Source organism: Emiliania huxleyi (assembly GCF_000372725.1).
Source record: "Emiliania huxleyi CCMP1516 unplaced genomic scaffold EMIHUscaffold_56, whole genome shotgun sequence".
NCBI classification, from domain to species: Eukaryota; Haptophyta; order Isochrysidales; family Noelaerhabdaceae; genus Emiliania; species Emiliania huxleyi.
In genome coordinates, this window is record NW_005197803.1 from 299965 (window position 1) to 312039 (window position 12075).

General features: G+C 67.1%; 4 protein-coding genes across 4 annotated transcripts; 2 read left to right on the plus strand and 2 right to left on the minus strand.

The window, feature by feature from the left end:
• Positions 1-1387: 1387 nt before the first annotated feature.
• EMIHUDRAFT_213125 (hypothetical protein) lies at positions 1388-4406 on the minus strand (the record flags this gene model as incomplete). Its single annotated transcript, XM_005765261.1, has 8 exons — positions 1388-1567; positions 1639-2031; positions 2217-2348; positions 3129-3284; positions 3674-3721; positions 3786-4007; positions 4080-4190; positions 4317-4406. 8 exons carry the CDS (start codon positions 4404-4406, stop codon positions 1388-1390), a joined length of 1332 nt encoding a protein of 443 aa, XP_005765318.1.
• Positions 4407-5625: 1219 nt separating this feature from the next.
• Positions 5626-6172, plus strand: EMIHUDRAFT_213127 (hypothetical protein; the record flags this gene model as incomplete). Its single annotated transcript, XM_005765262.1, has 2 exons — positions 5626-5871; positions 6035-6172. The coding sequence occupies 2 exons, from the start codon at positions 5626-5628 to the stop codon at positions 6170-6172; spliced, it is 384 nt and encodes a 127-aa protein (XP_005765319.1).
• A 283-nt stretch (positions 6173-6455) lies between these two features.
• On the minus strand, positions 6456-9883 carry EMIHUDRAFT_213128 (hypothetical protein; the record flags this gene model as incomplete). The annotated part of the gene is made up of 7 exons (XM_005765263.1): positions 6456-6755; positions 6858-6908; positions 6985-7377; positions 8819-8901; positions 9012-9057; positions 9238-9573; positions 9740-9883. 7 exons carry the CDS (start codon positions 9881-9883, stop codon positions 6456-6458), a joined length of 1353 nt encoding a protein of 450 aa, XP_005765320.1.
• A 947-nt stretch (positions 9884-10830) lies between these two features.
• Positions 10831-11978, plus strand: EMIHUDRAFT_213129 (hypothetical protein; the record flags this gene model as incomplete). Its single annotated transcript, XM_005765264.1, has 3 exons — positions 10831-11132; positions 11255-11471; positions 11850-11978. 3 exons carry the CDS (start codon positions 10831-10833, stop codon positions 11976-11978), a joined length of 648 nt encoding a protein of 215 aa, XP_005765321.1.
• Between the last annotated feature and the right edge of the window lie 97 nt (positions 11979-12075).

The following is a 12075-nucleotide window of genomic DNA, read 5'->3' on the forward strand; positions in this document are numbered from 1 at the left end:
AAGCGCGCCCCCCTCCCTGGAAGCGATGTCCGCCTGCTCCTGCCACGAGCAGGATTTTGGAAGGACGATCAGGGGGACAGGTGGGGCTCTCCTGCTCCTGACAAGGGACACGACAGGCTCGCAGCGCGGTGCACGGTGGAATCCCAACTCCACTGGCGGTCTCATCTCAGTCTAGCGACCTGCCTCCAGCTTCTCGCTGGCAGTCTCTCGCAACCACAGGCACACTGAACACAAGGGTGGCAGGGGCGGCGGCACGAGTCTCCCACATACTATGCGGGCCTCACTAGAGGTGCGGCCTGCGCGTGTCCTCGCCCCCTTGGGAAGGTCTTGAGGGGGGAGGGGAAGGTGCTGTGTGTCTGTGCATGCATGCATGCATGCATGCATGTGTGTGTGTGTGTGTGTGTGTGTGTGTGTGTGTGCGTGCGTGTGCGCGCGCGCGCGTGGAGCTGTGGAGCCGCCCTGAACGCCACGAGGGCGCCCCGAGCGCCGTAGCGCCGCAAGCGCCGGCGAGCGCCGTCGGCAGCGCGCGCACCGCCACCCAAAAGCGGAGGTACATCAGGAGCCGCAGCCGGCCTGCTCAACCCCGCAGCCGCGGTGGCGCGACCGGACCGCGGTTCGCTCCAGGCGCCTTTTGAGCGGCCGCACATTGCTCGGTACCCCCCCTGCACATCTAAAGCCATCCCTGCTGCTAGGGGGGGGGTCTGACCCCCCCAGCAGCAGCAGAGCGTTGCTGCTGGGGGGGGGGCCTGACCCCCCCTGCAGCAGAGCGCTGCTGCTGGGGGGGGGGGGGTCCCGACCCCCCCCAGCAGCAGAGCGCACGGACCCAGCTCTCCCGCCTCTTCGCCGCCGCCCCCCCTCCACCCTCGGCTCGTGTTTGAGCGTACGCTCGAGGCGGTTGTGTTCACCGCGCCTTCGAGCCCGGTTGGCAGTAGGAGGGCCCGCCGGTGAGACCACTAAATAAATAAAAACGGACACCTCTCTACTGTGAGATGGGTAAAAAAAATTTTTGGTGTCAACCATAAATTCTCGCCACACTTGGAACACATGCTACTTACAGCTGCTGTCTGTACAGAGATGCCAGCACCCCCCACAGGCAGAGCGCTCCTGCTGGGGGGGGGGGTCCGGACCCCCAGCAGCAGAGCGCTGTGAGTGAGTGAGTGAGTGAGTGAGTGAGTGACACACACACACACACACACACACTCACAGCAGAGCGCTGTTGCAGCTGGGGGGGGGGGGGTCCCCTCCCGACCCTCTCCGCAGCAGAGCGCTGCTGCTGGGGGGGGGGGGCGGCCATGGCTTTAGATGTGCAGGGGGGGTACCGAGTGTGCGGCTTGTTTTTGATTTTTTGACCACAACACAGTCACACGACAACGGGCGGAGAGCCGCCCTACACGGCCGACTCCACCGCAAGCGGGTCCGGGCTCGCCTCCCTCGCCTCCACCGGCGCGTACCCCGACCGCCCTCCCCGCCGACTGCGCGCCGCTGCCGGCTTCTCCGCCGGCGGGCCCGCGAGCCGGCGGCAGCAGAGCCAGCTCCCGACGCAGCCGCCCACCCACGCGACGGCCACCTGTTCAAAGCGGCACGCGCGTGAGCCGACGACGCCGTCCGCAGTGTCGCCCGCCCGGCGGCCGTTGCGACCGCGGCGAGGGCCGCCCACGGCGGGATCGCGTCGTGGCAGAGGGGCGCGCGGCCGAGTGGATCGGCGAGCAGCTGGCGACACACGACCGCCGTCGCGGCCGACGGCGCCGGCACCGACGCGGCGGACGCGTCCAGCTGGGTGGCGCGGAGCGAAGTGCCGCTCGCTTCACGCGTCGCGTAAACCGCGTGTGCGGCGTGCGCCGTCTCGCCCCCAGTCGGCGCGCCGCCCGCGCCGCTCGAGGCGTGGAGGAGGGCGCCGAGCGACCAGTCGAGGGTGGTGCCGTCGATGGAGCGAGCCACTGCGATGGGCGCGTCGGGGGGGATCGAGACGAGGCGACGAAGCAGCTCGGAGACATAGAGGCCCGAGAAGCAGCCGAGCCGCGCGTGCCGCCACTCCAGCGAGTGGTGCTCCGCCGCGGCGGCGCGGCTCCACGCCGCGCGCGCCTCGCCGGCAGGCCTAGAGGAGGGGGGGGGCTTGGATAAGGTGGAAAGCGGCGGGAGGGTGGGGGGGGGGGGGGAAGGAGGGGTCCCCTGCCGCACGCAGCGGCGCCGCGGCGCGCAAACTCGGACGGGGTAACGAGGAAAATGCCGGCGGGCCGCGCGAGGCCCAACTGCAACGCCGTGTAGTAGTAGTTGCCCGCGCCGTAGAAGCGGCCGAGGAAGGGGCGGGACAGCCGGCCGCACCGCTCGACAGCGTAGCAGTCGTCGACCTGAATGGATGAGGAAAGACGGCTGAAGCGGCTCGGAGGAGGGTCTCGCGTCGCTGGCTGGCGCCGCGTGCCTGCGCGAAGAGCCGCCCGATGAGCGCGCTGCACGCGTCGGCGTCGCCGAGGCCGTAGATGGTGATCCGCCTGCTAGAGACGCCACGGCTGCGTGATGAGCGGCCGCTGCTTTCGTTCCGCCCTGCGCGACCCCTCCTCCTGGGGGAGGTGTGGCGTGCCGTGGTGCGACGCTCTGTGAGGTGGTGTGAAGATCTGTGGTGGCGGTGCGACGCTCTGTGTGCTGCTGCTGCTGCTGCTGCTGAAGCACGCTCACCGCCCTGCTGTCAACGAAGACGCCACGCGCGCACGTGCGTGGCGGGTCGGGGTGGCGCCCCACCGCGCCCCCCAGTCAAACTCGTGCTCGTCCCCCCGCAAGAGGCAGGGGTGTCCCAGCCGAAGCCTCAGACCGCCGCCGCCGCCGCCGCCGCCGTCGCCGCCGCCACCTTCGTAGCTGCTACTGCCGCCGCCGCCATCGCCCTCCTCGCCGCCACCACCGGCCGAGTCGGAGCCCTCCGGCGACTCCTTTGCGCGCGACAGCGGCCGCACCGGAAAGCGCGACAGTCTCCGGTTCTCCCCTGCCCCGCCTCCCGCCATCCCGCGCGCCACCTCGCCGCCCGCCGCTCCACCCTCCGCCACCCCGGCGTGCTCGTCGCGCTCGTGCGCGAGCAATCGGCAGGAGCGATAGAACGCCTCCTCCCGCCCCAGGTGCAGGTGCGACCGACGAAACACGAGCCGCTCCGCCTCCGCGTGTTCTTTTTCTGCCGCTCCATCGATGCCGACGCCGACGCGGCCGAGCGGGGAGGGAGGGGCGAGCACGGCGGCGGAGGCCCGCTCGCTGTCTTTCATCTCTCCGGCGCTGACGCCCTCGGGCAGGACGTGCGCCACCTGCCCAATACGGCAGCGGGGTGTGAAGAGACGCCGGTGTCAACTGTCGTCGTATGCGAGATTCTTGTGACTTGTGTCTAGTCTTATCACCCCACTGTGAAGAGACGCTGTTCACACCCGTTGACTACGACATGCGCCGCCGCCTGCGTCGACGCTCCGCCGAGGTCAAGCCAACCCGCCGCCGCCGCCTCCGCCACCTTTGCCGCCGCCGCCTCCGCCGCCTCCGCCGCCTCCGCCGCTTTCGCCGCTTTCGCCGCAACCGCCGCCACCGCCGCCTCCGCCACCGCCGCCTTTGCCGCCGCGTCCGGCGTTCCCTCCGATGCCTCGCTAGGCCGCCGCTCCCCGCCGGCAAGGTTGGCGGCGTCTCGCCCGAGCAGCAAGTGGTTGACCGAGATCCAGCCGTAGACCGCCTCCTCCTCCCCCGAGATGAGGCGTGCCTGACATGGAGGGCTCGAGGCAGGGTCCGAGACGGCTCGAGGCAGGGCCCGTGTTCCGCACCACCTCTGAGGAGGCGCGCGCCTCGCCAAAGGCAAACGGGCAGCGCCACTCCTCCGCCGGCGCCGCTGCCTGCCCGGTCAGGAACCTCCCCACGGTGTCGAGCAGCGCCTGCGCCTGCGAGGCGGGCAGCAGCCGCAGGCCCGCCGTCGCGTACAGGTAGACGGGCGTGGCGGCCTGAGCTGCTGCGGGCACGATCGAGGCGGCGACGCGCACCAGGCCGCTGACCTGCACAGCGGCAACGCTGTGGCTTTGAGCGAGTGCGGTCCAGCTTGGGCTTTGGGCGAGCGTCGCGCGCACCTGCGCTGCGGCGACCTCCGGAGTAGTCGCAAAGGCGCTCAGGCCCGGCCTCACCCGCAGCGCCTCCGCCTGCTCTCCGGCGCTCACTTCCCGCAGGTAGAGCCGCCGACCCTAGAAGAGAGCGGCGAGCGGCCAGGTCGGGTGGGGCGCTGGTGCTGGTGTCTGGGCGTGGGCTGCAGACGGCGAGTGAAGAGCGCTCAGAGCGCGAGTGCATAGTGCAGAGCTTGCTACACGCACTGCCTGCTGCCACCAGCGGAAGATGCGCAAGCGGGTCCCGGACGAGCCGGCGTCGATCACGATGCCGTAGTCGCCAGCCCTAGCGGGCATTGCTGCGACGCACGCAAACGCACAACTGGGCACGGGCCGCCTGCGCCGACGGGGCCTCGCAATGCCCGGGTAAACCGTAAAAAGAATTTTCCGGCCCCCTTGAGAAGAAGCGAGGTTAAAATCCCTGTGTGGTGGCGGCGTGCCGTCCTCCCATCCCTCCCTTGGGGTGTCTGTTTTCTTTCTTTCTTTTTAGAAGAAGCGAGGGCAAGGCTGCCGACTGCACTCCAAGTGCTCCAAGGTTGCGGCAGGCGGCGGCGCCGTCCGTCGCAGAACGAGGCAGAGGAGAGCGACGCGAGAGAGGTAGAAGCGACAAGAGAGAGAGAATGACGAGAGTGGGACGACCGCGAGGTGGCATGAAGGTTGCAGCGAGAATCGGCACTCGAGGCTCCTCCCAATCCTCACACTGGGGGCTAAAGCCGTGCTACACACACATTTGCATTTGCATCTACCCCTCGATCGCCCCGATCGCCTCCGTCACCGCGGCCACGAGCCGCGACGCCTCCCCCTCGCTCCGCGGCCCATCCCTCCTCCAGCTCGCCGCGTCGTGGTGCCTCGCCGCGTTCGCCCAGATGCGCAGCGAGTGCAGCTGGCTCCGTAGCTCGGTCGGCAAGCCGCACTCGCGGTGCCAATAGTTGATGCGCTCCTCGAAGCCGTCGGGCGCCGCCGCAGAGCGCGAGGCGTAGACGGCGTCGAGGCGCGGCATCAGCGTCTTGAAGGCGAGCAGCATGTTGCCCTGGATGCGCGCCTGCGCGTCGCCGCCCGTGCGCATGCCGCGCACCTGCACCGAGAGCGGCGAAGGCTCGTACCAGGTGGTGCGGGCGGCTGCCGCAGCGGCCTCGTCTCCAAAGGCCAGCGCAGCTTCTTCCACCCCCGCCCCGCCCTGCGCGCCAGACAGCAGCGCCCGGAGCGTCAGCAGCGCCTCGGGCAGTCTGGGCCGCTTGCGCAGGCTGTCGTGGCAGAGGCTCTTATGCCCGTCTCCCGCCTTCGCGAGGTCCTTTACTGCGCGCGCCGCGTCGACTGGCCATCCCGCAGCCACGTCGGCGACCTTCAACTTTCTTTCTTTTACTGGTCGTTTCAGATAAGCAAGCATGGAGGCCATGAAGCTCCCGTACGACTTCCGGGTGGATTCGAATTCTTTTTGCCAACCTGTGTTGTGTTAGGCGGCTAGTCACCTCGCCGTCGGCCGCACCTCTCCACCTCGCCTCCGCCTCCGCCACCGATGTTTGCTCCCGATTATGGCGCCGCGTCGAGCCACATCAAGACGCTGATGTCCGAACGCGAAGACTTTGTCGCGGCAAACCGCTTGCAGGCCGCGCGGATCAGCGAGCTCGAGGCAGCGGTGGAGGCAATCTCGACCGAGCGCGATGAGGCGACCGCCGAGAGCCGAGCGGCGGCCCTGCTGGTCGACCGGCTCGCGACCTCGAACAACGAGAAGGAGCAGACGATCGAGAAGCTGCAGACCGCGGTTCGGCTGCTGTGGGGCGTGCAGCAGGCGGCACAGGCGGCCGAGTAGCCATTGAGCAGACGCACGCAATGCGAAACGCAGCGAGAGCCTGAAAGAAGAATTGCACACACACAGCTGTGTCCACTCCAAACCTCAGCTCAGCTCTCGGGGTTCCACTCTGCAGGCCAAAGCGGACGAGGTGTCATCGCTGTGTCGGGAGGGCGCGGGCGTGTTGGAGTCCTTGCAGGACCTGCTGGAGGAAGTCTCGCCGAGGAGGGAGGCGCAGGCTAACACGGTGCAGTACCGACCGTCGGTGGGCTGATATTTGAGATCGACACAGACGCGAGCGAGTTGGAGGGCTTGGGCGTTGGGTTACGCGGGCGGTGAGCTCGTGCGGCGGTGCGGCGGTGATGTAGAGTCGGTGTGGAACTGTGGTGGAATGCGCGGCGTGGCGTACACTCGACAATTTTGAACAAATTTAACTAAACGTGTTTCGCGGTGGCAAGCCGCAACGGCCAACGCTCGAATGCCCTCTCTCCGTCTCGGTGTGAGTCCCGCGGCTTCATGCTTCTTCCGACGAGAGCAAAAATCTCACCGGCTTCTGTTCACCAATCCGCAATCATCATAAATGCAACGCCCTCGGGCCCGAGATACGCGGCGGCGGCGGCAGCGAGAAGCGCTGCAGCCAGCACGGGCGGGCCGGCGCGCCGTAGCCTCGCGGCGAAGGCACGGCCACGGATCTGCGCGACGCCCAAGCCCTCAATGGCGTCGCCCGCCTGCAGGATGGACGGGTCGTGCCGCATCACCTGTTGGAAAGCGGAGAAGGGTGGGACGCGCGCCGAAATTGCCTCGGTCAGGGTGAGGTGGCTGCCGCACGCCTCGATTGCCTCCTCCTCAGACCCAAGCTGCGAGAGGGAGGGCAGGTGGGCTGGCGGTGAGTGGCGCCCGGACGCTGCTCCCCCGAGCGGAGCGGCGGTGCGCTGTCTGCAGGCGGGAGGTCGGGGCACCTTGAGCGCGAGCAGGCGCTTGGACTCGGCAAAGACGAACCGGTTGCTCACCTGATGGCAGTGGCGGCGCCGTCAGAGGAAGCGTGAGGTCTGGTCAAAAGGACTGGCGGACTGGCGGGCTGCGCACCGCCGGGTTGAGCAGAGACGGCTCGCGCCGCGCCATCTCATACACTAGCTCGGCACGCAGGTCGACGGCGCGGTTGAGCCCGCGGCTCAGTCCGGTCTTGTCGCCCTTGACAGAACGGCTCGCGTCGAGCCGGACGACGCCGCCACCCGCGATGCTCGTTGAGCCCTCGACGGCATAGAGCGTCTCGAGGTCTCGCCACAGCGTCGCAATGTTCTCGCGGTACTCGAGGGTCGGGTTCCATCGCCGTGTGAGCGGCCAAGCCTTGACGGGCATCCGTGGCAGCCCCGTATAGCCGCCCATCGCCGGCGGAGCGTGCCGGGCCGGCGGTGGCGCGAGGAGCGGCGCCAGGAGGAGCGTGGAGCCAGGGAGTAGCATGTTCGCGACTGGTGAGTGCTGTGTGTTGAGACAGAGAGAAGACTGCGGGCGCCACGCCAGCTAAAAACCTATATAAAATGAAGTGGGGGGCACGGGACGCGGCACAAACGGGGCACAAACGCCAGGCTACAAAGACGGGGAGGCACGTAGTGACGCAGGGGAGTCTAGGCGACGGCGGCGTCCTCCGACGCCGCGGCGAGCCTGAGCTCGGTCGCAATCTCCTCCGCCGCCGCGAGCTGCAGCGCTAAAAACCTAACAATATGTTCTTAAGAGCTACATACACTAAAAAAACTAGCTCCTGCAATCCGCCGAGTTCTGTTTTGGCCGCCGCCGGCTTGAGTGTTGGGTAAGGCCTTAAGCCCAGCCGCCATGACTGACAAACCAACGCCACCTGTGCTTGACGAGCTAGCGAAGCTGCGCGGCTCGATCCAGTACGAGCGATCGCACTCCATCATCGGAGGCGATCAGACGGTCTGCGCGCCGCTCGAACGCGCCCACTCCATCATCGGAGGCGACAGAACGGGCGGCGACCGCGACAGTGCCTGCTCGAGCATTGACAGCGCCCGCACAAGCACCGACAGCAAGGCAAAGGATTGACAGTCCCATCTCGTGCCGAAGCTACTAGCTCCCAGGCGCCAACAGTCATGCGCTTTGCCGGCGAGGTGCGGTCGGCGTTGTGGCAATATATGCTCCTCGCTGTGGAATCTCTTGGCCAGATTGAGGGTGGATTGCTGTGGCTGCGGTAGCGTACCTCCCACAAAAACACCGTGTGGCTGCGTAGCGTATGCACCTCTCCTCCGCGCTACGTATGGAAAACGGACAGGACAAACGCAAACATCAAACAACGAACAAGAGCTCGCCACGTGCATCTCGAGAGAGAGAGAGCACAGAATACCGCTCTAGACGCAGACGGTGTGAGACATGGTTGGCCCAGCCACACGACCGCACGAGCCACCGCTTCACACCAACACACACGCGGGTGGGCAGGCATCGGCGGGCGTTCGGGGCGAGGCGCGAGCGGCTAGCTCGAGATGTATGTCCATGGACCATGGCGGCGGCGCAAAATCTCCTATCTCGACCGGCATCAATCATAGAGATGGCCAGATGGTTTTCATGTCTTGTGGAGCTTCTTTTGCGCGCCGGAACGGCATCGGAGCGTGTGTCAGCTGGGACAGCTCGCGATGAGAGCGGCCACCGAGCGCGTTTTGCGGCGGACGCCACATGAATTTATGTATGTTGTATGTAAAAGAGGGAACCAGTCGAGAGGACAGGGGAGGGACGCGGCCAGAAAGAGGGCGGGCGCCGGGTTTTGCCTTGATGTTCACACCTTCACAGTTCCTCTCACCTCTCCCGTAATTCTTTACAGCAAGACAAGACTGTTTATCTATTCAATGCCTAAGTTGGCCTGGCAGCCTCGCTCCTCATCCGCGCCCGCATCTGCTCGACAAGCAGCTCGAACCGCGGTGTCCCTTCCCCCGTGGCAGCGTCCTGCCAAGTGCCCGAAATCGCAGGCGACAGTGGCGGTCGCGGCACTGGCGATCGCTGCGGCAGGAGCGGCGTGGCAGGCGTAGGGCGATGCAAGCGGGAGCGGCCGCGGTGTCCGCCGCTTCCCGCCGGGTCCACTAGCCGCGACAGCGACCCAATTTCGCAACATGGCCCGCCGGCCGCAAGGGCCACCGCCTCGTGCTGAATCTCCTCCTACGGGCCGCCACCGAGAGAGGTAAGTGAAGGACGATCAGGGAAAGGAGAGAAATTTTTTGGCCAACAAAGGGCCTGTAGCGCCTCGAGCCGGCGTCGCCACGAATCCGCCTGCAGAGAGCCAACTATCGCCGCGTGAGAGTCCGCACTACTGCAGGGGCGGCGGCGGCGCGCGCACACCGCCGCGTGAAACTGCGCCGTTGTCCCAGCCGCCGCCGCTGCTATTGCTGTCTTTGCCTCCGTCGCATTATCATACGGCGGCGAATGCTCAAGCTGCCACGGTGGCGATGAAGCGTGCTGCGGCGGCGGCGGCGAGGGCGGCCGCTTGGGTGGCGAGGGCACGCGTTGCTGCGTAGGAGGCGTGGGGGGAGGCGTGGTCTCGACGCAATGCTGGACTCCGTCGGCCGTCGCCTCGACCGCCGGAGCCGCACGGGGCAATCCCTCCCGCTCCGTCGCCAGCTGAGCGCAGAGGGCCTCTGATTCGGCCGCAACTGCCGCCGCCGCGAGATTTCTCGCCTAAAGGGGAGGTGGGCGCAGGAAGCTATCGCCGAGGTGTGGGGCGGCGGGGAAGGGCCGGAGCCGCTCGCGTCGTCGAGCTGCTTCTCCAGCCACCGCAGCTGCGCCACCGCCTCCTCAAGCCGCGCTTCTGTCCCGGCTGCGCACGCCTCCGCCCGGGCTGCACGCGCCTCTGCTGCCGCAAGTCGTGATCGCAGCCCTGCCTCGCAACCATCGCCGCCGCCAACGCAACTACTGGCGTCTCGCCCCTTGCTCCCGCCACCGCCAGCGCCACCAGAACCCTGGCATCCCATTCTATCGCTGCCAACATCTGTAATGCAGCCGGCTTTTGTGGCAGCGGCAGCGACAGCGGCAGTTGCAGCGACAGTGGTTGCTGCGGAGGAGCATTCCGAGGCGGCGACCTGCGCGCTCTGCCGCGAGCCCGTGCTCTGCTACGAGGCGGGGCGCGCGCCGGCGGCGAACCAGTGACGCGCCGCGAGGGGCACGCGTCGCGCCGCGTGGTGAGCACGCGGCCACGTACGGCCTGTACGTCGTTCGGTTTTCGCGGTTTCCGGAGATTGTGTGGGCAAGGCGATTTTACTGGAGTTTGGACGTGCGCCTCCCACGCCACCCTCCGGAGAGATGCGACCTCGGCCTCGAGCTCCTCGCAACGCCGCGTTGCGCCGCGGCGCTCGCGCTGACAGCCGAGCAAGCGGGCTCGCAGCGATCGGACTTCATCGTCAATGCTGCGTGTGGCGGACATCGGCCAGCGGCGACAGCAGGTTCGTCGTACAAGTATTGCTGCCTGTTGCTGCTGCTGGCTGTGCGCTCTTGTTGTTGCCTTCGTTGTGTGTTTGTTTCTGTGTTTTGTGTATGAGTCGGATCCGGGCGCGCGAACGCTCGCGAGTAATGGAAAGAAAGAAAGAAAGAAGACAGACACGCCAAACGAGGGATGGGACGAGGACAGGGTCCCCACCTGCACGAGCAGGATTTTGGAAGAACGATCAGGGGGACAGGTGGGGCTCTCCTGCTCCTGACAAGGGACACGACAGGCTCGCAGCGCGGTGCGCGGTGGACTCCCACATCCACTGGTGGTCTCATCTCAGTCTAGCGACCTGCCTCCAGCTTGTCGCTGGCAGTCTCTCCTACCACAGGCACACTGACACAGGGGAGTAATGGAACGCTTTGCGCCACGCGCCTTCAGTAATTTCCCTTTTTTAATTTCTTTACTTTGCTTGCCGCCAAGCGCCTTGAGCAGCTTATCAAACCCCGGAAGCAATGCTCAAGCTGCTCCTGCTCCTCCCCTGCGTAGGTGTCCACGCGAGGCTCGGCGCGGCGTCTGCGGCTCTCGCGTCGCCGTCTGCGGCTCTCGCGTCGCCGTCTGCGGCTCTAGAACTGACGCGCCTGCCTCGGACCCTTGCCGCCGAGACTCTGCAGCTCGCTGCTGCGTCGCCGGACGCTGGACTGATCGCCCGCTGGCTCGGCTTCCTCGTCGGCGCGGGAAGCCTCCTGCTCTACACGCCGATCGCTGCGCGCGTGTACCGCCAGCGAAGCGCCGATGGCCTCACTCTCTCGACGTGGTGGCTCAAGCTGGCACCCCTAGATGCCACAGTCGGGTTCCTGTAGCTACTGCACGAGAGGTAACGACCTGATTCTTTGATTCGCAGAGTTTTGAGCGCGGCTGAATGGCCTTTCACTCCAGGCTGCTGTCGTACACGTGCTCCGACGCGTACAGCTTTCGGAACGGCTACCCACTCTCCACCTACATCGAGACGCTCATCATCACCGTCGAGGCGTGCGGCGTGCTGCTGCTCGTCGCCCACTTCCAGCGGCGGCTCGACGCGGCCTTTGCAGGCGCGTTGCCGGCCCTCCCGCTGCGCTCTCCGGATATCGATCCAAGCCCGAAGCGGAAGCCCCTCGTTCCCGCCTGCTGCGTGCATTCTATCGCTATGCGGTCCCGTTCAGTCCCGCCACGCCCGCCGGGGCGTGCTAGTCGCGCTCCCAACGCAGTCTTGAGGAAAGAGCGGGCGTGCAGCATGTGCCGCGCTGCTCCTGTCTGCAGGCCTCGCCCTCAGCTACCTCGCCGCCGCCACCTGGGCGCTGAGCGCTGCGCCGCCCGAGGCACCTCGCCCACGAGACCTCCCCTACCCCCACGGTACCCGAACCCACCCTCCCCTACCCCACGGTACCTGAACCCATCGCCCCTGCGCCGCCCGAGGCACCTCGCCTGGCGAGACCTCGAGCAACCCTCACTCGACGGATGATGATTGCGAAGACAACACCCCGCCCGCTCACAGGCCATCGCGCTGGGCCAGTCCGCGGCCACCGCGCTCAACACGTGCGCGCTGCTGCCGCAGATTGCGCAGAACGCGGCGCGGCGCAGCCCGGGAGGCTTCTCGCCGGTCACGGCGACACGCCCCGCGTAGATGCGGCGCGAGCTCTCTCTCTCTCTCTCCCTCTCTCTCTCTCTCTCTCTCTCTCTCCCTCCCTCCCTCCCTCCCTCCCTCCCTCCCTCCCTCCCTC